This window comes from Cupressus sempervirens, chromosome 10 (genome assembly GCF_028749045.1).
Source record: "Cupressus sempervirens isolate cs-2001-9-10 chromosome 10, ASM2874904v1, whole genome shotgun sequence".
NCBI lineage: Eukaryota > Viridiplantae > Streptophyta > Pinopsida > Cupressales > Cupressaceae > Cupressus > Cupressus sempervirens.
The window spans coordinates 657,049,339-657,076,884 of record NC_143127.1 but is presented as its reverse complement, the minus strand read 5'-3'; the positions used below and the strand labels follow the sequence as shown (position 1 = coordinate 657,076,884).

The 27,546-nt window shown below is 34.6% G+C and overlaps 1 protein-coding gene across 3 annotated transcripts in view; it reads right to left on the bottom strand.

Annotated features, from left to right (window-relative positions):
* The window catches only part of LOC149535542 (uncharacterized), a 52,515-nt gene extending 46,841 nt beyond the window's left edge, over positions 1 to 5,674 (bottom strand). The window contains exon 1 of one of the 3 annotated variants that reach the window (XM_089803446.1): positions 5,276 to 5,674. In XM_089803446.1, the coding sequence (XP_089659572.1) occupies positions 5,276 to 5,512 (237 nt within the window). In that variant the 5' untranslated portion in view covers positions 5,513 to 5,674. The remainder of the gene's footprint in view (positions 1 to 5,275) is intronic. The other 2 variants (XM_089803447.1, XM_089803448.1) reach the window with 2 other exon arrangements.
* Between the last annotated feature and the right edge of the window lie 21,872 nt (positions 5,675 to 27,546).

Genomic DNA, 27,546 nt, shown 5'->3' with positions numbered 1-27,546 from the left:
GGACTAATCCTCACCCTTGATATTCAATCAATCTTGGCCATCCATTAGATTTGAACAACCATAAAAGGCTAAGGCCTTCTCATTTGTATCTCATTAGTTTTGAAGTAGAGGAGACTTGGAGAGATTGTTGCAATAATACTGCAAAAATTGTTCATAATTCATTGTTGGTCTTCATGGTGGATTATTTGTATTATTTTGGAGTATCGCATGGTTTGTACATTTCCTCACTTGTAGGATTTTGTTTTATGTTGAGTAGAAGCAAAAGCAGTTGAATGGAAGATATTGTTGAATAGTGATTAGAAGCAAAAGCAGTTGAATGGAAGATATTGTTGAATAGTGATTAATGATGCAGCTAGAGTCCATACCTTTTGGTACTTGTTGATTGTAAGTAACAGTGCAAGGTTCATCTCAGCCTAATAGAAAGCATTTATCTTCAATTGGAAATGTTCATTCGGATTGTGCCATCATGGAGTATTTGAATGAGTATTAAAAATGTGAAAACCATTCCTGTATCCTTAGAAGATAGCACCCTCCTTGGTGGTAGCTGGTTTGATGAAACAAGGACTGATTAAGATCTCGCCTCACTATCAATGATCTCTTACATTGGTAAACTTGGATTAGCATTCTATACCCCTTATCCTTATATGCAGTTTGTTTGATTAGAAGTAGCTGACCAGCTCAAATTACCAAATTATTCGCATTAGAAAGTTTAAGTCCATTCAATGAACTAGAGTAAGTCCCTTTGTGATACCAGCATATCACATCATTGTAACTGAGTGAAAGTCCACAAAATAGAAGGAACCTTGGTGTTGTCTCATTTGACCACACAATCCAAATACATTGTTCAGCATATGAGCTTCCTTGTTAAAAGGAGAGTTGGAGATTTGGTGTTTCATTTGGAATACTAAGTATTTGATTCAGCATGTTGAAGTGGTCACAAAACTCACATCAACACCTCCAAACATGTATAAAACACCTCCTAAACTGTGTTACCAGGGGGTGAATACCCAACCAAAATCGGGTCATCCACAGTTATAAATGTTTTGAGGATGCAAAAACACCTTGGAAACGTCCTCGGCCTCTCTTCAAAGTGACAAGAATTTGAATTTGAATTTTTCCTACTTCAATTGGAAAATCAAGCAAGATCATAAAATTTAGTCAGATGTATTTGGTTTTGATGTGTAAAATTGGTACTTAAGAATAGCACATTGTTTATCCTTAATTCAACATGTTCTTTAGCCACTATTGAATAGAGTAGCTCAAAACAATTCTTGAGGTTGCAAATGCACTCCTCATATGGAAGCCTATATGTATCAGATTAACAGAACATTTTAATCAAACATGCCAAACTGTAGAACTGTCCTCTTCTGGTTCGGATATCAGACCTGGGGATTTCTCTAACACAAGTAATCCCATATCAGGCTATTTTATTGCATGCTGACAAGCATAGCTGTTTCTTGCCCATTTGATTTTGCAGATTGTATGGTCTATGGTAGAAGCAAAGATTGTAAGGGCAGCTTCATGCTCTATCTCGTGGCTTAAAAATTTAGAATTGCAACCTATGGAACCTCGCAAGAAATCTATGAGCCTATTGAAGAATTCTATTATGAGAATCATTCTGCAGTATTGTATATAGTAAAAATAAAAACCCTTTCAATCTGAAATGTAAAGATGAGTGGACTACTATAGTATGCTTCTATGCACAACCTATGGACCATATAGTAACTAAATCCATTAACTCTCACCAATTTATTCGATTCTCTTAAAACGAGTTAGACATTTTGTTTCTCTCTGGAATAACCTAATAATGGCCTTTCAATTTTATCTAGCAGAAAAACTCTTAGTTGCCGAATCCGATTCAGGCACGTGAATCGGATCTGTGGATTCAGGGATTTTTTTTTCCCAATTATGATTCATGGAGAATTCATGCGTGTGTGTGTGTGTGTGTGTATATATATATATATACCAAAATATAAGAAAAATATACATAATTCTAAAACTAAGTCATTTCATAGTATAAATCTATGATTCTATATATATATATACTAAAATATAAGAAAAATATACATAATTCTAAAACTAAATCATTTCATAGTATGAATCTATGATTCTAGTATGGATCTATGAATCTAATATACTTGATAATTGATCTATTTTCATGATTATAAAGAAAATCAACACATTCAAATTGAATTGGTGAATTAGAAAATGAAATTATGAAAATTTCAAGATATGGATCCTCGGGCTGTGGCTTGGATCCGTGAGGATCCAGGCAGGATCCTTGATGCTGCCTGTGGATCCGTCAGGATCCGCAACCCTCATGGGCAGGATCCTTGACTCTGCCTATGGATCTGCGGGCTGCAGATCCTGACAGATCCACAGGCAGAATCAAGGATCCTGCCCGCATCCTCGCGGATCCAAGCCCAGATCCAGTTTGTCTAGGACGAATCCGGCAACTAAGGAAAAATTAGCTACCAATGTGTGGTATTGTAAATTACAACCCATGTAACTCCTCATTGCATAATGCCCCTACCTTAGCCAAAAATTGAAATTCCATGTAAGCCTCCATCCACCTTGTCACCTTCCCTGCCCGAATTCCTGACCAGGTGACCTGTTTGGCTCAGGACACGTGTGTGCTATGGAGATGTCTGCATGGGGTGCACAAATCCCTCAAATCTACAGAAGCCCAGGTGGCTGTTGGCACACTACAACTACTGCTTCTGCAGTGTAACACTTCTTCCCACCACACATCAACATCAAGAATCATTCAGCCTGCTTTAAACTTCACAAATTGCCTTCATTTGTCTCTCTTCTTGGTGATTCAAACTTTTCTTGGCTTTTGGCAATATTCTTCATCATCTTCGACACTTTTCACAGCTTTATGGCACTCTGATGTTTCAGCTCTACCACCTTCATCATTCACCAGCTTGATCTCATCTTCATCCCACCAAGCTTCGCCTTCTTGATCTGGAAAGGTAGTTCTCCAATGCTCATCCCATCTCATTTTATTTAGCATACCATAGTGTTTTGATCATTGTCTTGTTTATTAATTGTCATTAATCATTAATCAGTCATTCATTATCTATCTAGCTATCTTCGTTGTCCATGAAGGTGGAAACACCAAAGCAGGGATCGACTTTGGCAGACCTCTTAATCAAGCAGTCCCAACATTATTCTTTTTGTTTGTGCACAGGTATTGAAGGAAGATGCAACAAGAGATCTTGGGATTCTTCTACCTCTTGGTTCTAAGCATTCTTTTTTCTCTTACATTGTTTGAAATAGTTACTTTTATAGATTACTCACACTCTCTTTTTTTTGCAGTTAGTCCAGATTTAATTTGTGTTAAATTATCTGATGGTCTTGTACCTTCTTCTCTCAGCCCCCATATCTTGTTCATACAAGGATGTACATACACTGCGCAGGTGTCCTACATCCATGTTGTAGTCCTAGGCTTACGCAAGCGTCTAAGACAGTGAGCTCACAAAGCCAGCCAGTCCATCCTCAGAGTTTGCTTTCCTATTTTCAATAGTCAAAATTTTTGTTTCTGTTTGTAACATAGTAGTATTTTAGCTTCTTTAGTTTACCTTGCATTAATTAGTGTTTCAAGTTCTGTCTAGTTAATTAATCTTCTTGATGTCCCGAGCAAACTAGAGAACTAGTTTAGAAAGACGGCACAAGAGTCGATTCGTCCCTTGGGATTTTACCAATCTCAAGGTTGGCCAACCCCTTCTCTACACTGCAAACTAAACAATCACGTTAAAAAAAGGTAATTGTAAGGGGATATGCAAACATATTTAACATGCACCAACTATTTGCTACATCACTCGAGGTTATTTCAGCATATGTATCTATATGAACTTATAAGATAAAATCTACATCAGTACCAGATATTCCAGCTGTCAATTTGGAATATATCAATTTATTGATGGGCTAGAAAATAAAATGCACCCTTCCTGGATATTCAGTTGGAGAAACTGAACCTAAGATGCTAATACAGAAAATTGTTTGACAGAAACCCTTGATGCCATATTCCATGATGGTCTAAAGTGGAAGATCAATGACACAGCAGTGCACAGATGGCTGCTGGTGATGATTGACAATGAATTGTGATGGAAGAAATGCCATTGACACAGCTACTACCCATTTTGATGAATATGTGGTGACAACACAAGAACGACTATATACCCTTGGGGTCCAGGGAGAGTGACTTCAAAAATTTCGAATATGTCAATGATAAGTAAGTTGCATTAGAAAACCTTTTATAAATTAGTTTCAAAAAGCAAGTCCATCCAAATCTATGGGGGATTATTTTTGTAAATAAGAAAGATAGTAATGGAAACAATGGATGTTTAGCCTTTTCTGCCAGTCCTGTCATCAATAGCTGTATACTGCAGAAACCAGCATCCAATCTTTTGAACAAGATGTTATTAATTGCCCCGTTATCATTATCGCCAAAATGGTCTTGGTTTTCTGTAGCTCAGACTTGGTTTTTCCTTTAGGTGGGTTTGTTTGCCATATTCTGCTTGAAAGTCGTCTCCCGACCAGGTTTTGGTGGAAGAAAAATGTCGAGCTGAAGAGGCTTTCTTATTTTGTACACTCTCTTGCTGGAGAGGTCAGTACAAGAATGAACCCTTTTATTGATGATAAAATAGATAATCTGCATCCAAGGGGTTGTGGAATAAGGGCAATGGAGAAACTCACAAGTACATGATGTAGGTTTAAATAATAATCCGACTCCAGGGGACTGTGACATAAGGATAGTGGAGAAACTCACTAGTACATGATATAGGTTTAAATTCTCCTCTCTAAAAACACGTAAAGGCGTTATCGTGCAACGATAATGTGGCGCAATCAAGTCTAGCCCATGTTTGCGAATCTTATGAATGTGATCAGAGCGGCCCGTACTACAAAACGGCAGAGACTAGAACGTTTGCTACCGATGAAAAAGGATAAATTCGGAGGGAAAACCCATGGATGGTGTAATATAGCAGGTTTTGGTGATATAAGCAGACGCTAATACAGTTACGTGCACCGTACTTCAGAGTCCAGTAAACATGTTAGATTCCAAATATGGAATTAGGCTGCAACAGAACAAATAAAAATTATCCTAGCTGTAAAGCATCCAGCGATTTCGGAAAAATTAAATTGAGCTAATAAAATAGTTCGTTAATTTGTCACTAAAACTTTGTTATAAAATGTTCCAGAAATTGTATAAGATGTCCTAGATTACAAAAGTTCAAACTAAAAATCCTGAAATGGGAAAAAGAAAACAAACCCTCAAAATTCTTGTCATGTAAGGCACAGTGAAGAAGAGATTTCTGTAGCCTGTTTCAGAGCCCAACAAAAGAAGATCTGCTACGAGCATTACACTCACATCTGAGGATGATGAATTGTGTTTAACTTGGTTAGGGAGGATTTCACAAGTGGGTACTGTCACGTGGTTTTCGTATGTCATGAGAGCTATGCCTATTAGTAGAGGCAACAATGAGTTCAAAGATACCATGTCCGTCATCAATGAGCGTCCATTACTGGACCAAGCGAACAATTAGAGCTAATTTTTTCAGGACTGATTAAACTATAAATTTTGCAACGAGACGTGGGCTTCCTGTTGAATCGTTAAGCATTGTCATGAAGAATTATATATGTTGCGTTTTAAGACGTTGTCAAACTGAGCAAATTCCTCTTATGTATATTTAGGCCTTAAATGGCCTTCTATCCGACCAATATCTACCATACAGGCCTGGAATCTGATGGCCGTATTGGCCGTCGTCTTTCCACTTTTGAACCGTATGGACCAAAAAAATATTGTTAAGACCATATGGATATTGATAGCCTAAATTTTTAATAAACATAACAAATAAATTTATTACGAAACCGTCAATATAACCGTCAATATTTAGCCTTAATAGAGAAATTCGTAAGAAAGCGAATGCTAGAAAGGATGATTTATTCAGGCTGATGCAGATTCAAGAACGTAAAAGTGTCGTTTGGATGGAGGGTCCCTTAGGTTGGACTCCCTGGGTGGTCAATTACTATGATGTTCTTAGTTAGCTAGTCTTTCTCCTCTTTTTGTTATGTTGTACAGCTGAATCTGTTCTTCCTTAATGAGGTTTGGCCTCCTTATTGATTTTTGTGGTGGTACTTTGGTTGCTCTTTTTGCTCTGAAACTCTTATATCTAATAGAAAAAAAAATTTATAATATGTATAATATATATATGTATGATAAATATATATATTATTTTATTAGCTCCTGCAGACAACTATAGTATTCATGAGATGTTTATTCTGTAGTTTATTTAGCCAATGAAATCTCTGAATTTTTACATCTTTCTATTTAACTATAATTTTTTTTATTACATTTGTTGTTCGTACAGTGAACAGTCAGTGTTCAAGGTTTTTTAAAAGCTTGTAATTGATCAAACAATGAAACATTTGTATTGAATTTTATTGTGCTCACCTATAGCACAGTGACAGCTATTATTGTTAAATTGAAAAGAGTCAGAAAAAGCACAGGTATTATTGCCAAATCTTTCCAAATCTGAAAGAGTATGAAAACATTTACAAATTTGTACTAAAACCCAAGATATTTGCTACAGATCAACCTTTACATTTAATGTAGTTTTCAAAAGAGAACTATCTACATTAAATGTGCATTAGCCATTGGGATTTCTAATTCCACAATCTAGAACATCCACATGCTTATACAGTCTCCTCTCTTCTTAGAAGCCTCTCCTAAGTGAGGTTGTACATCAGGTGTGAAGCTTTGAAGCTATGAGTATTTGGTTACCTCCATTTTTTAACAAATATTGAGGTAAGAAATTTGCCTCCCTTCAAGTTATGCTTCAATTTATCCCTCATCTTCTTCTTATATTATTTTCTAATTTGTTCAGGTGTTGTTCATTGTTGTTCATTCTTGTGTGCATGGTATGATATTGAGTGGTAGTAAAACAGATGGATAGATTGTTCAGTCATTGTTTCTCTCTTCATTCTACTCCTTAGCATAGCATGGTAGACTATTGAAAGGGAAGCCAATAAATTTGATCTGTGTGATGTTTTAATTTTCAACATGTAGTTGATTCTTTGTGGGAAGGACACAATAGACTTTACTAGAAGATTTTGATAGTTCCTTCCATATATGTTCTTAAAATTGTTGAATGATTGTTATCTTCATTTACAATGCTCTTGTGTGATGATTGTATAGTTATATAAATCAAAATTAAGATTTTTGATTAATTACTTTCTTACGTTCCCCTAGTGCATAGTACAACATGACTTGGAAATCTCTAAATCTTGAAAATCCTTTAATATTTATGACACAATTCTAAGTGTTACAGGTTCATGCTACAAATCCAAATAGAGTATTACTAACTTGCTATTGTTTTTCATGAAATCACTACTTTCTTTGCTATTTATATTTCTAAGGATCTTCCAGGATTTTTGAAAAGTATTTCAAGGTTTCTAGTACATATTATTCATTTCTCTTCTCTCTCTAGCCCGAAAACTGAACAAGTTACTAAAACCAAAACAGTGTTTCATGAAGGGAGTGTCACGAGGATCTAAGATGCGATTCTTGTAGCCCATCATTTTGGGGAAAAGGAGATGTGTTGGACATGCTTTCTTTTCTTTTCTTTGAAGTGTTGGGAATGATGTGGGGATATTGATTCTTTATTACTAATTAGGAGTCAAATACTATGTGAAGGATACACAATAGAAAATGCCAACCCCAAGCTGATGTTCCTTGTGATAGTTTCAGTTTTCAATTGTTATCAATTTTGTAACACATATAATGGATGCAAGATGTGGTAGAACACACTCAAGTGAAAAATATTCTCTTTTTATGTTCACTTTCATACGTCTTTGCAAACAATGCTTTTATATGTTGCTGAGAAAGCTAGCATCAATATTCAGTTTTAATTCTAGTATTTGATTGAGCATCCAATTTAGCCAAAGTCTAGTTGAGCTTCCATTTGCTAATAGTTGATTTTGATATCTTGCTTACCTAGCCCATCCTTGGTCAATTTATGATCATGCTTCAGTTTGTGATTATATATTTTCCTCTATTATCGATTAGCAGCTTTCAGGCCTAGAGGCTGAAGCAAATTCATCCAGAAGCTAATTCAGATCCAAATGCCCTATAGTTACTCATAGGAAGTGAATGGAGGGCACTTGGATGCTCTCTGGATGTGCTCACAAGAAGCACATCCAGGGCATCTGGATGCTCCAAAGAGCATCCTAGTGCCTGGTATGTGCTTCTTGTGAGCATGCATAGGGCATAGGGCATTTGGAAGCCTTCATGAGAATCTGTGCACCCAAACATCAATTTTGACATTTTTCGGGAAAAACTTCTCAAGAGCACTTTATAACATGTGCTTTATATCATATTTTTATCATTTCTTGATTTAACATTGAATCATGAACTAAATATTGATTTTGTAATTGTAATGATTTTCTTTTGCATTAGAATTATGAACATAAATGCATATGAAATGGCTTATTTAATATTTATCAGATATCTTGGTCAATGGTGAAGTATCATACTATCAAATGATTTAATTTTATGTATTTCTTGCATTTCTTTGCATATACATATAAACGCAGCTAAATACATCCTAAATCCTCCCAAGAAATTGCACATCCACACACCCAATTCACACATCCACATCTGCACCTGTGAGGCCTCACCCTAACCCATCGTAGCATAGTGATACATTATTATTATTTTGATACTCACGACTTGAGATGTCGAGACATTATCGAAGACTTGAACATATTATATTATTTCATGATGTGTGATGTATATTTTCAGATATTTGATGTTCATCATTTAATGTTTTATGAATATGTATGTTGATGAAATAAATAAATGTAGGATTAACACTTTGATTAAGAGATTTTAATGGTTAAGAATATGAGTAGGATGAGAGAAGCTCTGATTGATTTATAGATGTATGTTTTAATTTATGTGATTCCCTGATACGTATATACATATGTGCATGTGATTTTATGGGACTACTGATGTGTGCAATGAGTGTGCAGGATATTTTAGCCGAGAAACTCGACGGAGGAATGTAACTGATCCCTATGTGCTATTTGTGGAAACCTTGTTGTTCATAACTTAATTATTTTGTGAGATGTATGATTAGTAAATGTTAATGTTTGTAACTATGTTCTTATAGTGTCACTTGACACTCATGAATTGCATATACATTTCAGCATGCTAGTTAGGGTTATCTGTGTAACCTTTGGACCTAAGTTGGACTAAGTTAGTGTCATTTTCGCTAATTTGTTTTTAATCGAGTTTAGTCACCCCTAATCCGATTTAGTGCTTAATCTGTATTTTTGGAGTTGTTAGATGGTCCTAAATTTTCCTAGCATTTGTTTGGCCCCAAATCATTTCCTAAGGCCTTAAAACATGAAATCTTTATACCCAAGGGGTATAGGTATGGGTTGGGGGTATTTTCCACCCCCTAAGCCCCTTTTATTGACTTTTGAGGTCACTCAAAAAGTCTATTTTTGCCTTTGTGCGAAAATTGAAAGTGGTTACCATGAGTTGCATAAACTCAACTCCACTTAGTGGTTAACCTTAGGATTGATCGAGTTAGAAACTTCTAGATTTTTAGGTGAGTGGGGGGAGTTATTGCCTTTTTTGGTGGTTGATTTTGGATATTATTTAGAGGCCCTTCTTGGATTAGTTTTGGTTGTTACCCACTCTCTACTTTTAGAGAGAAGTCTTGGAAGATTGAGGGAAGGAAGGAAAAGCTCTTCTCAATTTGATCATTTTCCATAACCTCTTTATGAAGGTAGGAGTTCTTCATCTCCCTTGTTCAGATTGTTCATGCTTGTTTCATGCTTATGCTTTTGGAATTGTTTATTGGTATGCTTGTATGTATGTTGGGTATGTTTGGGAAGGATTGAAAATCATGTTTTCTTGAATGCTTGCTTTCATGTTTTTGCTTGAATTTTGAAGTTTTCTCGTATGGGTGTTTTGGCATTACTCACCCTTGGAGAGGGCAGAAGTGACCAATTTGGAGAAAGGTCTTTTTAGTTGGACTCCAACAGTGTAGAGTCTCTTCTCAGGATGAGAAGAGGGAGAGAGGGTAGGGTGTTATAGGCCCCTACTTGTCAACACAAACCATGTATGAGTTTTGGCATGTAAGAATGGAAGAACGGAAGTTCTTGAGTTATAGCCCTGATTAGGCACTTGGTTTGGTTTTGTGTCTGACATCTCCTATTGAAAAAATCCACCTTTCCCTAGTTTTGATTCATTGTTGAATTCCTGTTGTGAAAACCTAGTATGAATATGAATGTTGATTTTGGCTCCTTGTTATGCTTGTTGTCACCTGGTCAGATTATGTTCCCTCCACAATCTTAGCAATGTGTTGCAGAAAATGATATGGACCCCTTGATAAGGGTCATGAAGGAAATTTATTTGTATTGTTGAAATTTTTGGATTGGAATCCTATGTAAATTGTATTTCAAAACTTTGTTGTAATGGAAACGACACGGGGTTTTCTTCCTGGTTCTTTCTCGATTGAGCCTTTGAATCAGGTTGCCAATAAAATAGTGATAGAATATTATTGTTTCTCATGAGTTTTCTTGTAATTTTCGGTTATATGGATGCATATAAAAAATGAGATAAAAGGATGACTTTCAATTATGCAAATTTTGAGTTCAATTATGTTAAAGAAAGAAAAATGGATATGGTTGATATTTCAATTCAATTTTGTACTTATTAGGAGATCAAATAAATCTTGTATTATTGTGACACAAATTATTGAATCCATGTTTTAAATCCATTCAAAAAATATACCCCTTGTAAAAAAAAATACATTGCTTTGTAAATCTATACTTAGAAAAATAAAGCTAAAAAAAAAAAATCCCTCCCAAGAGCAAAATGCTCTCTGGATTTTACATAAAGGGAAAAAAACTAAATCATTTGAGGAACAAAGAATATTCTTTGTTGATCCTTTGTTTCAAATTCAAATTCAAAAAGAAATAATCAATAAAATAAATATTAATATCTAATGAAACATAATGCAAATATCTTATATCCTATCTTATCCTTTGTCTCACCTATAATCTTTTTTCATAATTACCCCTAGTTCCTAGAACCCATCTACTTTTTTTCTCTTACATCTTAGCTTGGTCATTAAATGGAAAAAGTGTCATTATGTCATGGTTGACGTCACCTTTCCTTGTCTCAAATGGTGGTCGTTGCATTTTGTTTTGAGGAAAGTGGTTGTATTAAGTTTTGCTTTAATTCAAACATTTTCATCCACCAATCACCATGGAAGGAGTCCTTGATTGGTTGACTTGTCCTTGTGCTGTCCTACGTACCTGGGCCAAGTCTTCTTGGGGCTGCATGTTGCAGACCTTGGTCTACATGGGGATGTTTGGGGATTTGCCCAAGCATGTTGGAAAAAGTTTATTGGTGGGTGGGTATGGTAGGTGGGGGGGAATCCACTTGCCAAGTGGGTTAGAGGTAAGTAGAGGTTAGTGGGCATGGGTTTAGTTAGAATTTTGTGCTAGGATATTTTTGGAGGGTTGGTTAGTCTAAGTTTGTTGTTAATTAGTTTCTTTTAGTTTTAGTTAGTAGTTAGATTAGTATTGTTAAATGTTAGGTTAGGTTAATTTAGTATTAATAAAATAAGTTAATTTTGTTATTTTTATTATTATTTAGTTTAGATTAGTTAGTAAAAAGTTTAGATTAGTAGGTAGTTTATATTAAAGTGTTTAGATTATATAGTTTAGTTAGAAATTAGTTTTTAGTTTTTATGATAGTTAGTTTCGAAATTTCTTTTTTTATAATTAAATTATTATGTCTGTTTAAAAATATTCGTATATGTTAGATAGTAGTGTTTTTGTTTATTTATTATCTTGTTTAGTTTGTTAATATATGTTTTAAGTTTTAGTTGTAGTTTTAATTATGGATTAGTTTTAATTTATTGGTAACTTAATTAATATGTTTAGGTTTTGGTATATTTAAATGTTAGTAATTTATTGTTTTAATTGAAGTTAGCATATCAAGGTTATAGTTAGTTTGTCATTTTATATTGTGGTTTTAGTTAGTGTTAGTTTTAAGAAATTTAATTATTATGTTTTTTTGTATATTAGTTATTACAATAGATGTTTGTTAGAATAATTTAATGTTGGACTATTGCTAGAAAAGTTAGTTTTCATTATTAGTATAGTATGTTGTTTAAGTAATGTTGGTTGATTCGATTCGTTAAAGGAAGTAATATAGTATCATTGTGCTAGTAATTAGTAATTGTTAATCTCAGTTAGTATTAAAGTTAATTGTAGAGATTAGTTACTTAGTTCCAAGTTGTTAGAATTTTAACATGTATATTTTAATCATGAATTACTATTAGTTAGTTTTGATTATTAATTTAGTTGAAATTTTAAATTTAATTAAGTTTTATTGTGACAGTAATTTTAATGTTATTGTTTTTAAAATTGTATTCTAAATTTAAATGTTTTATAAACATTGATTAAATTATTATTGCAAATTATCTTTATAAGTCAGAAATGAAATAGTGAAACAAATGATAATATCATACTTATAATGAGAGTTCAAATTTAACAATTTATTTCTCCTCTAGATTATAAACTTAAGATGTAATGTAGGGAACTAATACTTTATCTCTGAACACAAACATATCAAACTTAGAGTATTTTTAATTATTGACTTAAAATTAAAAATTAAAAAATTGCATGTGTTTTGTGCCCATGTATTTTGGGCATGACAGCACCCAAATCAGCAACTCAGATATTTTAAGGCTCACTTTCGCTGTGCAGCCAACTTGGATATTTTGAGGCATCTAAATTTATTCGCTGAAAAAAGGAAATTGTACAGGATTTGAAGATGCATAAAAATTGCACTACCATTTTTCAGACCATTAAGAAAAGTATAAACACTATCTTCACAACCTCTTCAAAGAAAAAACCATACCCAGAACACACATAGTTGCATTTGCATGAAAAGTCCAATCGATGTCAATACTAAGAAACCAAGTGTCAAATAGTGGCAGTGGTTGGAGTCCTAAAATTAATATGAAAAAGAGAAATTTTATCGTTGTTCAATATTACATGTTCTATTATTTTGGGTTAATATTGAATTGTGACTATAATAACATTCTTGTTAACTATAACAACCAACTAATTCCATTACATATTTCTCAAAATGTTCATTAGAGGACATAATGGAGAATTATTGAACAAATATACCATGCAATTAAAGCATAAGCATAATTCTTATGTTCTTTTATAGATATTTGTGAATTTTAATACAATAAAATGAATATTCCTAATTATTTGTCAATGAGTCCAATATTTTTAATTATATTTGAAAGTAAGTCTGAATTATAGAAATAATTTATAATTTAACATTAAACTTTTGCTTAAATTTCTTTTAATAATGTATAAGATATTAATGTATAATTTTAAAAAAAAAAATTCACTTGACATTTTCAAAACTTTTTTTTTAATAAAAAATTATTGTTATTACTTATAACTATAGAAATAGTCAAACATTATGTCAATCTTTTAAGTTAACCAAGTACCACTAAGGTAATGCGCCTCTGAAATGGCAATTCATATATTACTTTTGAGTTATTTTTATTTTATCTTGGCACAGTAAAATATTCTCAAAATTATGCAGGGAAACAAACTGATGTTCTATTTTATGTTTTTTCTCTATTATCTATGAACTCCTATTGTTATACATTTGTAGGCTAATACTAAACATTCTAAACACTAGTTCTTTTGATTTATTTAATTGAAAAGTATGAAGATTACTAATGAATTGAGAATAAAAAGTATTTATTTCTTTAAATTTCTTCCACGATGCCTTATAATTAATATCATATTAACTTTTTTATTATTTACTTAATTTAACATTTATTTTAACAATGTCTAATATTTTTACAACACTCTAATTATACATCGGCAGGAACTAGACGCAATGCATCCTTGTTTATATATGTTTCTATTATTTTGTTCTTTTTAGATATATTTCTATTATATATGTTTCTATTTTGATAGTTATAGAATTTTATTATTAATTTAGAATCTTGTTAAGATAGAATATAATAATAATAATATTTTTTAAGTTTTATTTTTGTATTAAATATAGAGAGGTCAAAGAAAAAGGAAGATATACAACATCAAGAAGACCTGGGAGGTGAGGCCTCACACCAGATGTACCTAAAAATCAAACTGAGTTCAACATAGTTTAAAGAATATAACAAAAGCAACAAATACAGGAAGAAACAATAGAGAAATGCCTATCTAATGAAGAATATTTGAGTAAGAATTCACCCAAGTGGTCCAGCCTTCCATCCAAACAATGTTCATTCTATCTTGTATCTGATCCAACACATTGATCATATCATCATATGCATTTTTATTCTTTTTGATCTCCAGGTTTAACTTCTTCACCGCATCTTCAAAGGCAACAAAGTTGTCCATGGTCTTCCTCCAATCATAGTCATTCTTCATTTCAAAGGAAAACATTGTTTCATGCCCCACTTTCAGGAATCTCTTTAGCTTGTCCTGATCAATCATCACGTTTATCATCATTTGCAAGGAAATTTTAAGAGATGAGTCTTTTGAAAGACTCGATAAGGGTTCTGGGAACATTTTGATACCTATCTTCATATTTTATTTTCCATATTTGCTACAAAATGTTAGAGGAAAGAATATTCTAGAAAATATTAGAATCATTTTTTAAACTAGGAATATATCCCGTAATAATTTCAAATATTGTAACATTTTGAGGATAAGTAATGCCAAATAATAACCAAATTTCTTTAGCAATAGAGTAGTCAAAAAGAATATGTCTACAAGTATCAGGAATTCTACAGATATCACATATTTCAGTGTAGGTAGGATCTTTTCTCAGAGGCAGTCCATCTAGTAGCATAAGTCATTTAAAGCATTTAACTTTGGAATCAATAGAACTTTTCCACGGAAGATTAAAAAACTTTTTCCAAGAAGTGTTATCCAAATTACTGTACCATAGATTATTAACATGATTGATGATGGAATTATTATAAGCAAGAAAATTGTAAATACTTTTAGCTTTAATTTTAGTAACCATAGAGCCATCCGACCACTTCATATCAAGAAACCTATGAGAATTCACATGAAAAATAGTAGGAAGATCTTTGCAAGCTTTGAAAATCATATTATAAGTTTTATTCTGAGAGTGGGGGATGTTATACATGGATCTGAGAACATATAAGTTGGGAGGTTCCTAACCCCACCCAAGATATGGTTGAGCAACCTTGAGAGAGGGCAAGGGGCTTACCTGAGAGGGGTTCCACCAAAAGGAACACTCACCATGAAGAATATTATTATCATGGAAAGCCCTGGCAGGGAGAAAGGCCCTAACATGCTCCCAAGCTTTCCAAATAGATTTAAAAACAACAGGTCCATGAACCATCACAGGGAAATTCCCTTCTATAAGATCCCCCATTGGGAGATTCTTCCAATTTTTGGAATTTTAGGAAAACCTCTTTGAATATTACTCCTAACCAGGACTTTCCATGGTTCAAAGCCTTCCAGAGAGTGAAATATCTATTTGGTAGCAAGGGCAATCCCTTGAATTTTAAGGTATGTATGTTGGAATTATGATATATTTGTCATTAGTTACAACACTTATTTGATTCTGAATGATTATCGAGCTCATCACTCAGTCTACAGTTGATACCGAGCATTCCTTTGGAAACCAAGCATATGGGTAGTTCATCAGTATTTACCGAATTCATAATGGTTACCGAGCATAACAGTGTTCTCCAAGCAGTTAGTGGTTACCGAGCTTCGCAGTGTTTACCAAGCAGTCAATGCTCACCGAGTCATTAGTAGAACTTAGTGTTTACCGAGTGATCAAGGTAAACAAAGAACTTAGTGTTTGCCGAGTGACCAAGGTAAACAAAGAACTTAGTGTTTACTGAGTGATCAAGGCAATCAAAGAAATCAATGTTTACCGTGTAAACAAGGTAAATGAAGGAATCAGTGTTTATCAAGTAAACAAGGTAAATGAAGGAATCGATGTTTACCGAGTAAACAAGGTAAATGAAGGAATCAATGTTTACCAAGTGAAGAAGGTTATCAATGGTTTCAGTTTTTACCAAGTGACACAATATTCACCGAGTCACCAATGGTTACTGAGTTCCAAGCTACTTAGAATGATTAGTATGGACCGTGCCTCTACTCTTACCGAGTGCATGACAATGCAATGTATTGTAGTGGATGTCGAGTATTAGAAGGTCACCGAGTCAGTTTGAGGAACCCGAGTTTTCTACTATTTGGTCGGCTCAGTAATGTTTGCTCACTTGTGATTGGCTGACCTTGCCAGTGTAAATACTGGAATGATATATATCATTTGAAATAATGAAATATTAATCATCGTTGGTGTTATATTACAATATTTTGAAAAGAGGAAAAGTGAGTCACCAACAGAACAGAGGAATACAGTAAGGTCAATAATTGATGCAGAAAAGCTATATCCATCACATCAGGTGATCAGAGCACAAGGGATCTTATCAGCAATCAGTTGTAACCAGATCCACTGCTTCATCCTAACAGGTGAACCAGTTTGTAAATCCTTTAATAGGGTAGACTTAGCAGTCTTTTGTAAATCTCCTAACAGAGTGCATACTTCATTGTATGTATGTAAATCCTCTAACAAGGTGGATCTAGCAATCCTACTTGCTCCTAATAGGGAAGATCATCAGAAGTGATCATTGTAAGCCTTAACCGGCCAACTTTATACTACAGTATTGAAGTTTTGTGGGCATCATCCCCACCCCAGTTTTACTTTCTAATTGGAAGGTTTCTGGGTCACCAAATCAGTGTGTTCATGTGTTATAAATATTTTCATGCATATAGTAGATTAGATGGATGAATGGTAAATGTGTTATCATACAGAATTGAATTAAAGTTTTAGGGTTACTGATTCACTCCTCTCCTCTCACTAACCTTGTTAGTCTGGATTATTTCCAACAATTGGTATCAGAGCCTTGTGGTGCTCAGGATAAAGTTTGACAGCTTGAGCAAAGATCAAGGACAATGGAGATATTCAAACTTGACAAATCTATTAAGAATGAAAAGCTAGATCTGGAAATGGCCATGACTCAACTCAATGAAGCAAAGGAGCATCTTTCTCAATCTCTAAAAAGAAGGAAGGAACTTGCAAGACAAATGAATGATCATCAGTATATTGAAGAAAGGATTGAAGACCTTTTACCATCAAGCAGTTCAAATGAAGCTAATGAAGCAATCAAGGAACTCCTAACAAAGAATGGTTCTTTGTAGGAAGAAGTAAGACAGCTGAAAAGAGAACAAGAAATCCAATCCATTAGGCTATGTGAAGTTTTGGAACAGAGAAACAAGGCAAATGAAGACTTGGAGGTAAGAAATAATCAATCCCTTCAGCATGAAGATCTTGTAGGGCAACTATCTGATGCAAATGAAGAAATTATGAATCTAAGATCTGAGAATGAAAGTTTGAAAAATGATTTAATCACTGAAAGACAAATCAATGCAAGCTTACAAAGTGATCTGAGATCTGAAAGACAAATCAATGAAAGTTTGAAAAATGACTTAAATGTTGAAAAACAAGTCAATGAAAGGATGATAAAATCTCAAGCAGATATGGATCAATTGAATTTGCAAAATGAGCAAAATTTTCATAGACAAAAAGGTAAAGCAGGCCTTGGATACAATGAAGAAGGCGAATCTTCCAAACAGGGTACCCAAAAGAATCAAAGACCTACTTGCTATCACTGTGGTAAGTTAGGTCATACATCTAACAGATGTTGGAGCAATGGTAAAAGAAAATTCAATGGTAAATGCTACAATTGCAATCAACATGGTCACAAAGCAAATCAATGCAAAGAGAAACCAAAGTTTGAGGGAAAATGTCACAAATGCAAGAAACAAGGTCACAAGGCATCTGAATGTAGATCCAAAGCATTCAATCTAGAAGAACAAGTTATCAAAGCAATATTTGGTTGGGACTACAATACTTGGTGTAGATGTCACTATTGTGGAGAATATGGACACATTGGAATAAACTGTGCAAGGCATCACCTAAGAAAAAAAATACTACTATAAGATGTTATACATGTACCGAACTTGGTCATATATCCAAGAATTCCATGAATATAGGAAGAATTGAAGATGAAAAGAAAGCCAGAGCTAACAACATTCAAAAACAGATGAGACAACAGTGGATTCCAAAATCTATTGAGCCAAAAAATTCAAATAATGCCTATGTCACTCAAGAAGTGGGTGACTCCACTTCTAATTAGAATCATCAAAAGGGGATCAAGGACTGCATCTTCAAGAAATATCCTAAGCAGTTCCAGAATAAAGGAGTGCAAAAGACTAATCAGTATTTCAGATATAAGACATAGTTCACTGTGGTGCATCTACCAAGCAAGGTTGGTTTTAGACTTAACCGAGCCAGGTCGGGAATATGAAAAGTTTTGTTTGTTCACCGAGTTGCAAGGTTTACTGAGTAAGTCAGTGACTATCTGACAAACCCTAGGTCATCTCAGCTACCTTCGTACTTGAGCATTAATGGCAAATTTTTTAATCAAAAAAGGCAGAATTTGATCTCATTTTTTCACCACAAATTTAGAATATACAGAGTGAAGAGAACTCCAAGAGCACGAAAGTGAGTTCAAGCAATTTGAAGTGATTTTCCAGCGAAGAATTTGTTTAACAAAATCATTCACTCACTGAGCAACAATGGCATCCGCAAGTAACAATAGCAGAAAGGCAAAGAGAGGCTCTGAAATGCTTGTGAAGGGAGTAGAATGGAAAGCACCTAGCTTCAAGCTCATTCCTATCATAGCTGAATCGCTCGACCCGCACAGAGCCCAATCGCAAATTCCACCAAAGGTACTACTTATAAACGACATTCGTACTCATTTCAAATGCACTGTTCAAGAAATAGGGACCCTAGATATGGATAATGCCCTAGCCGAGTTATGCGTGGATGGAACCCTCAAACCCGAATTCAAACATCTGGAAACCAAAGGTTTGACCCATATCCCGCACTTGCCAAAGAACTTTCAAATGAAATGGATAAGATACATTTTAAGCCGTGTGCATAATGGTCAAATGTGGTTAGAGCAACCCATCCTAATAACAAAGAAGATGATTCATAAGATCACGGGTTTACCTATGTTAAGCAAATCCAAAACCACTAAAACCCTAAGTCGAGATGAACTTCAGAAGTTAACCCTAGTTGAATGGGATGGCAGAGGATTGAAACCTAACAATGTATCTGATGCAGAGCTAAGATTTGGAATTTATTTAATTGCATATAAGATATATAGTTCCAGCAGATTGAATAGCGTGCCTTGTGAGGCTGTAGACTTAGCCTATAAGGTCGTGAAGAAAAACATGGAGTTTGACCTAACAGATGTGCTGTTGAAACAACTTAATAAGAACATGGACAGTATAAGGACCTCAAAAACCAACTCTTGTAAATTTGGTTCTTTGTTAGTTTGTTTATTTTTCTATGTACAAAAGTTTTTCCCTTCAAAAGGTACAGTTGTATGGAGAAAAGATATTCCGATTTTGTATCAAATAAATGAATTTGTAGCAGAAATGGGTGAAAATTTTAATAGTATTATGGATAATTATTTTGAAGACTTCAAGGAAAGAATGAATAACAGATTTAGAATTCCTTCAAAGCTTGTTGAAGATTATAAGGATGATGTATGCTTCATGGTTGACTGTGACAAGGTATACATTCAGGCAGTCAGACCCCGAGTTGCATGGGTGAAACCTCTTCCCTATGAGGTAAATATTGATGAAACCAGAGATATCATAGAAGCACTGGTAAATGAGCCAGTAGACCCAAGGAAACAAATTTTTGGAACCTATGATGGAGCTACTTGGCTAGAATTGAGCTTGAAATCAAGCTACCACAGGCCATAAGCCAGGGCAAGAGGAAAATAGCCAAATTAAAAACTTCTACCAGTGTTCTTATGCTCACCGAGGGAAAATGTGAAGATGAAGAAGGTGAAGAAGAAGAAGGAGGAGAAGAAGAAGGAGGAGAAGAAGAAGGAGAAGAAGAATCTGCAGAAGAACAACCAAAGAAGAAAGGTAAGGTGATCATTACCAAACCTAAAAAGAAGCCTACTGCAGTGTTTTCCAGAAGAACCAGGAAAGGTATGCAGGAACCTATATTAGTCAGGCCTACACCCTCATTCGAGCAAAGGCTCAAACAATTGGAGGAAGGAGCTGGCATCACAAATTTCAAAGCATTGAAATTTGAAACTAGAACTGATGCTGAGAAAATGCAGATTGAGGAGCTGGTACTCAGTAAGATGGGTAAATGGAAATACTCCCCAGACCAGATTGCCCCTTAAATCTCAAAAGAACTATTGGAGAGATTGCAACCGAGATGGGAGTTAGCCACCCAAACGGTAAAAGATATTTATGAGCAATCCCTGAAGAATCTCCGACCAAGTCTCACTGGAGCAGAAGTAAAAACTGAAATGAAAAGCCATGAAGGTAAAATGATGATCAGATTCCACACCTGTTTGATTTTGATTAAAGACATTGAACATGTTGTAAATGATGCTACAAACATGTGGAAAAATATCTATCATCTACATAAGCCTAGTGAAGACCCAGTAGAAATTAAAGATGATGATAGCAGCAATGATGATGAGCTTGATAGCACTCCATCCATCACAATCTCACTAGGAGAACTGCATGCACTGATGGAAAATAAAGAGGAAGAAGACAAGGAGGAAGAAGCTAAAGAGGTAGATAAGGAAAAAGATGATCCGGTGAAAATTGCAGTAGCAATTATTACATCCCTTCCTCACTCTCCACCAAAATCTGTTACTATAGAGACAACTTCCACCAGTGAGATTGTGAGCACTACTGCCACATCAATTGCTCAATCTTCACCAATCTCCTCCCAGCTCCAGGTATTCCCAATGCAAGTGCCAAGCACTTCATCTACCGAGCTGCAGACAACTTCTTCAGTTACTGAGTCATCCATTGCAGCAGTCACTACATCAGAAGTATCAATTCCTCCTACAGTATGTACAGTAAGTTTTCCAGTTTGCTCTCCAATTTTGTCAACTTCAGCTACATTAGCACCAATTTTTGCACTAGTAAGCTCTTCAATTGTAAATATTTCGGTATGCACATCAATTCTGGGAAGTATATCAATTTTGGATACATTTAGCCCCTCTCTTAGTCTTCCTTTAGTTGGTCCTATTCCAGTTTTGACAGCCAGTCCAACCTCATCAACCATTGTCTCTATTTTCAAAGACAAATATGTTAGTACAACGAAAAAACCAAAGACTCCTCTAAAAATTCTGCTTATAGGAAAGACAATTGATAAGGATGTAGACCTGGATACTGAAATTGTCATTCTCAAGATAGATATGGATACTGCTTCAGTTGATGAACTAAGACTGCTCAGTCAGCGCATAGAACTGAAGGCAGAGCAGAAACAACTAAGGAATGAGAGAGATAGAGAGTTTAAAATTATTGATGAAGTGAAAAATATAATTACTGAGGCTATAGGTGTTGATGTTGATACTCCTCAACACATTTTTCTACAATTAGAAGAGGCAGTCAATAAATTCAATGAGGATACCTCCGGTCAAGAAAAGTTGATAGAGAAGGCAGAAAAGAAGTTTGATAATAAGGTGCTTGAGCACATTGCTCATCATATAGCAATAAAACAGGTTGAATTAACCATAGTTTTGGCCAATATTGAAAATTCTTTTAATAATGTAACATCTCTTTTTGCTAAGCTTTGTGATGTTACCGAGTATACTAAGGAAATAAGAGAGAAATTGAATAAGATAGATGAGGATCTGAAGACAAGTGCACATCACCTGAAGCTTGACCCTAGTTCAACCTTATCTCATCACCTCAGGATCAAATTTTTGTCAGAGAAGCAAGCATAATTGCTGAGAGAAGAGTCAAGGATCCGATCTACATTGTTAGATATTCAGAATATGATCCTTCCCATCATGGACACAATGCAGAAGCACATTACCCATTCAAAAACATTGATCCATGACAACAATTTCTCCGTTGTAGACCATGTGATTGAACTCTCTGTAGAAGTTCAAATAGCTCTATCCACATGTAAAATCTTGCAAGAGAACTGGGATAAGACTCTGCAACTCATTCTCCAAGTACATTCAGAGTTTATCTCACATTTTGGAGTCTCTATGTAAATACATTATTTTATTCTTTGGCATTATTGTCAAAAAGGGGGAGAAAGAGATACTCAGGAAGAAATATTAGTGAGATAAATGTACAAAGAGACAAAGAGATACTGTGAATAAAAGTCATATAACTCATGTAAATACCTTGTGTATATTGTATGGGGGAGTTATATGTAAGGAAGTCATGTATATTCAATAGAATTAGTCATCAATATGTCAAATATTGTATATAAGTTTTGGCTCATAAGTGTTTTTGTCACTAATGCCAAAGGGAGAGATTGTTGGAATTATGATATATTTGTCATTAGTTACAACACTTATTCAATTTTGAATGATTACCGAGCTCATCACTCAGTCTACAGTTGATACCGAGCATTCCTTTGGAAATCGAGCATATGGGCAGTTCAGCAGTATTTACTGAATTCATAATGGTTACCGAGCAGAACAATGTTCTCAAGCAGTTAGTGGTTATCGAGCTTTGCAGTGTTTACCAAGCAGTCAGTGCTCACTGAGTCATTAGTAGAACTTAGTGTTTACTGAGTGATCAAGGTAAACAAAGAACTTAGTGTTTACCGAGTGATCAAGGTAAACAAAGGGAGTGATCAAGGCAATCAAAGAAATCAGTGTTTATCGTGTAAACAAGGTAAATGAAGGAATCAGTGTTTACCAAGTAAACAAGGTAAATGAAGGAATTAGTGTTTACCGAGTAAACAAGGTAAATGAAGGAATTAGTGTTTACCAAGTGAAGAAGGTTATCAATGGTTTCAGTTTTTACCAAGTGACACAATATTCACCGAGTCACCAATGGTTACCGAGTTCCAAGCTACTTAGAATGATTAGTATGGACCGTGCCTCTACTCTTACCGAGTGCATGACAATGCAGTGTATTGTAGTGGATGCCGAGTATCAGAAGGTCACCGAGTCAGTTTGAGGAACCTGAGTTTTCTACTATCTGGCCGACTCAGTAATGTTTGCTCACTTGTGATTGGCCGACCTTGCCAGTGTAAATATTGGAATGATATATATCATTTGAAATAATGAAATATTAATCATTGTTGGTGTTATATTACAATATTTTGAAAAGAGGAAAAGTGAGTCACCAGCAGAACAAAGGAATACAGTAAGGTCAACAATTGATGCAGAAAAGATATACCCATCACATCAGGTGATCAGAGCACAAGGGATCTTATCAGCAATCAGTTGTAACCAGATCCACTGCTTCATCCTAACAGTGAACCAGTTTGTAAATCCTTTAACAGGGTAGACTTAGCAGTCTTTTGTAAATCTCCTAACAGTGTGCATACTTCATTGTATGTTTGTAAATCCTCTAAAAAGGTGGATCTAGCAATCCTACTTGCTCCTAACAGGGCAGATCATCAGAAGTGATCATTGTAAGCCTTAACTGGCCAACTTTATACTGCAGTATAGAATTTTTGTGGGCATCATCCCCACCCCAGTTTTACTTTCTAATTGGAAGGTTTCTGGGTCACCAAATTAGTGTGTTCATGTGTTATAAATGTTTTCATGCATACATTAGATTAGATGGATGAATGGTGAATGTGTTATCATACATAATTGAATTAAAGTTTCAGGGTTACTGATTCACCCCTCCCCTCTCAGTAACCTTGTTAGTCTGGATTATTTCCAACAATGTAAACCCCAGTCCTCCCAAAGTTTTATCAGTGTGACACCAATCCCATTTGACATAATGCATCTTTTTATTACCCTTACCATCAGACCAAAGAAAATTTTTAATGACCTTTTGAATCTCAAGAATCTAGTAGTTGCTAAACATCCAAGCAAAATAATAGTATATGTTGTAGGAAGAGAAGATCTTTTCGCACACTTGCACTCTACTAGCCAAAGATAGAGACATGTTGTGCCATTTGGACAATTTTTTTTTTCCTTTTTATCCATAACCATTTTTCCTTAAGTGAGGGCTCCACAAAGAATGGTATGCCAAGGTAGCATACAATTTTCTAAGGACCCTCCCATTGATATCCAAATTTACCAATCTAGTCCGGAGGCTGATTATCCCATCCAAGGATGATTGATTTGGACTGGGACAACCAGACACCAGAAATAGAGTAGAAGAGATTAAATTTATTATGCATATTTTCAAAGTTGGTTTCATTAACCTCAAAGAAAAAGCAATGTCATCAACAAATTGGCATTGTAACAAATTAGAATTTTCAGGTAAAAGGACACCCTTAACACAAGGAGAGAGAGAGGATTATCTCTAAGAATGAATGAGAGGGCATCAGAGGCAATCATAGACAGGGTCAAGGCAAGGGGGAACCCCTATCTAATAGATTTGCCAAGCAAAAAGGGGGTCGAGAGGGAACCATTCACATCAATTTGTGTAGAGACATCTTTAAGTAACATCATGACCAACTTGCAAAAGGGTAAAGGAAATCTAAAGGCCTCAAGCATCATGAGGATAAAGTCACATTCAACTCTATCATAGGCCTTCTCAAAATCCAGAAGAAACATGGCAACATTTTGATTAGAATACTTGGCCCAATTCATGGCCTCCCAACTGGTGACAAGATTCTCTAGGAGATATTTTCCTTTAATGAAACTAGTCTGAGTGGAGCAAACAAACTTAGGGAGGATTTCCTCAAGTTTGATGGAAAGAATCTTAGCACAAATCTTATAAGACAAATTAAGGAGGGTAGTAGGCCTCCAGTTCTTAATGAGAGCCTTATGATCCTCCTTAGGAATAAGTTTAATGTTCCCCATAATAATCGAGTCACTAAGAGAATCTTTATTCAAGGCTTCAAAATAAATCTCTTGCATGTCATTATAGATCTAGCTACTATTAACTTTGTAAAATTCAATGAGGATACCATAGGGCCTGGGAACCTTGTCATCTTTTAAGGTAGTGATGACTTTTTGAATCTCCTCAAAATATATGTTTCTGCTGAGTAGATCTGAGTCGCTACTAGTTATTCTGCTAGGGATAAGGGTTACACTTGTCTCTAAGAATCTTAGCCTCTTTAGTATCTTCTAGAATTTTTTTTAGTAATATATATATATATATATATATATATATATATATATATAAGAATCTTTTAAAATAACATACATAAAAACTTTTTTTATTTTATATATACTAATTTATAATTATAAGTTATTTATAAAAATATTTGAATATATTACTAATTAATATTTTTTATTTTCTAATTTACAAAATATTTAAAATTAGAATAATTAGTTAATTATTTTTTAAAAATTTGATAATTTTTTCCTAAAATGTAAAATGAAAGGTACTAAAATAAGTCACCCATCAGTAAAAAATCATATGACAAGTAGGGGTGGTCGTCAAATTCTAGGCCTACTATCATATCCTCCTCATCTTATGATGGAAATAGATTATTTCGTACCTTATGATGGAAATGGATTATTTCATACTTAGTGATATTTGGTGTTAAGTTATTGGATTATTCTGTATTCTATGATATTCGATGTTGAGTTATCTATTTGTTTTACAAATATATGATTTCTTTTGATCTTTCACTTTCTATCTTTCACTTTCTAGTGGGTTCTAAATTGATTTTTTTCTTATTTATTTATGGCAAATATTTGATTTCTTGTGATCTTTCACTTTCCAGTGGATTCTAAATCAATTTTTTTTAAAAATATTTATTAGTCCATGTCGTCTATAGGTGGGGACTAATGTTTTCATCTTACTTTCTTATTTAATTGTGCCTCGGGAGCTTGAAAACTAGGAAAACAATCCCACATAAATAAGCATTGTTTGTCATTTCCTATTAAATACTATTTTTGCTCGCAAATTTTTAGCATTCTCTTTGGTCCAAGTCCATTTTCTCATTAGTTTTTTGTTTTTTCATGGTACATAATTTTGCCAAAAAAAACCTCCTAAAGTAGCAACAGGGGTTCTATGTGTTCCTTGTAAAGCATGTTGTACGTGGCTTTGCATGCTTACTAACATTGGTGTTATTAGTTGGCTATGTTTCCTTATTACTGCAATCAACTTTTCTTTTACAATGCATTCAACACTATCTCATTTATATTGAGGGTTTTCTCAGATCAATAGGTATGCCCTTTGGACTTTTTTTTATCTTTGATGCAACTTAGTTTTTTTTCCTGTTTCTATAATAGATTGGAATCACATGTTCCTCATTGTTTTCTCTTGTACTAGAACTATGTTTGCAATCTAGTAGTTGTTTTGAATGTTTCCATTTTCAGTATTCTTCCCTAGTCCCTTTCACACTTCAAGTGAATTCTTCATCCATGTTCCATGGCCAAGGGGTTACAAGCATTCTCATCCCACTGGGAAAGCATGAGAAATCAATAGGGAAAAGCTTAGCAAGGTCATTTGCTTCTAGGGCATTGTAAATAAACATACATATGGAACCACTACATTTTCTAAAGTCCTTTGTTAACTCATTATGATCTTCCACAAAACTATTCAACTCGATGTTCCCTTGGCCCAACAACTCTCTCAATATCTATTATTGAAGTTTCTTAATGACATCGTTTGAAATGTTCTGATTCTTGAAGACAATAGAGGCCATAGTTGTTTTTCCAATGCCTCTAAGTGTAATGTCCCTTTACTGATTTTTTATGATATTTCCAGCCTCAAATCAGAACTTTAAAATCAAACAACCAATATTACAAAGATCTGCCAATTTCCCAATAAAACCCAAATCGGGTATGTCCAAATTAGGGCCAAAAACTTCACAACTTCACAAATTATTAATAAATCTGAAAATGGACATTTTTACAGAAATTTCAGCAGCATAAAAGCCTAAAAAATGACATTTCCAGATTTGTATAGCCTTTACACAACAGCTCACAAATGTAGGGCAAAACTATGCTTAATCGGGCTCCCGAAATTAACACAAAAATGCCCGAAAACACCACAAACACTCATAAACTATCTCAGAAGTTTAATCACGACCCAATACATATATTCAACTCTATTTTAACATCATAAAGTCTGAAATACAACAGCAAACCAAACTGATATGAAACACTCAACTGAAAACCCAAACTCAAACCAAAAACAACCCCGAAAACACCCAAATCGGCACTATTCAGCACAAAGGCAAACTCTGTATGAGCATGCACATGGAATGGCTTCAAACTCCCGTCCTTAGCCTTCCTGGAAACCTGCAAACTCCCGTTCTTGGGTCTCCTTCTCCACAGGTTTGGCAGCCTCTGAAGAACAACAAGAAAATTAGCAAGAATCAAGATGTAGAATCAGCCCAAAATGCCTCCAAACCCCTTTTAAAGAGGGCATAACCCTAACTCACGTCCAAGAGGGGTTAATAAAATATAATTTTTATTTATT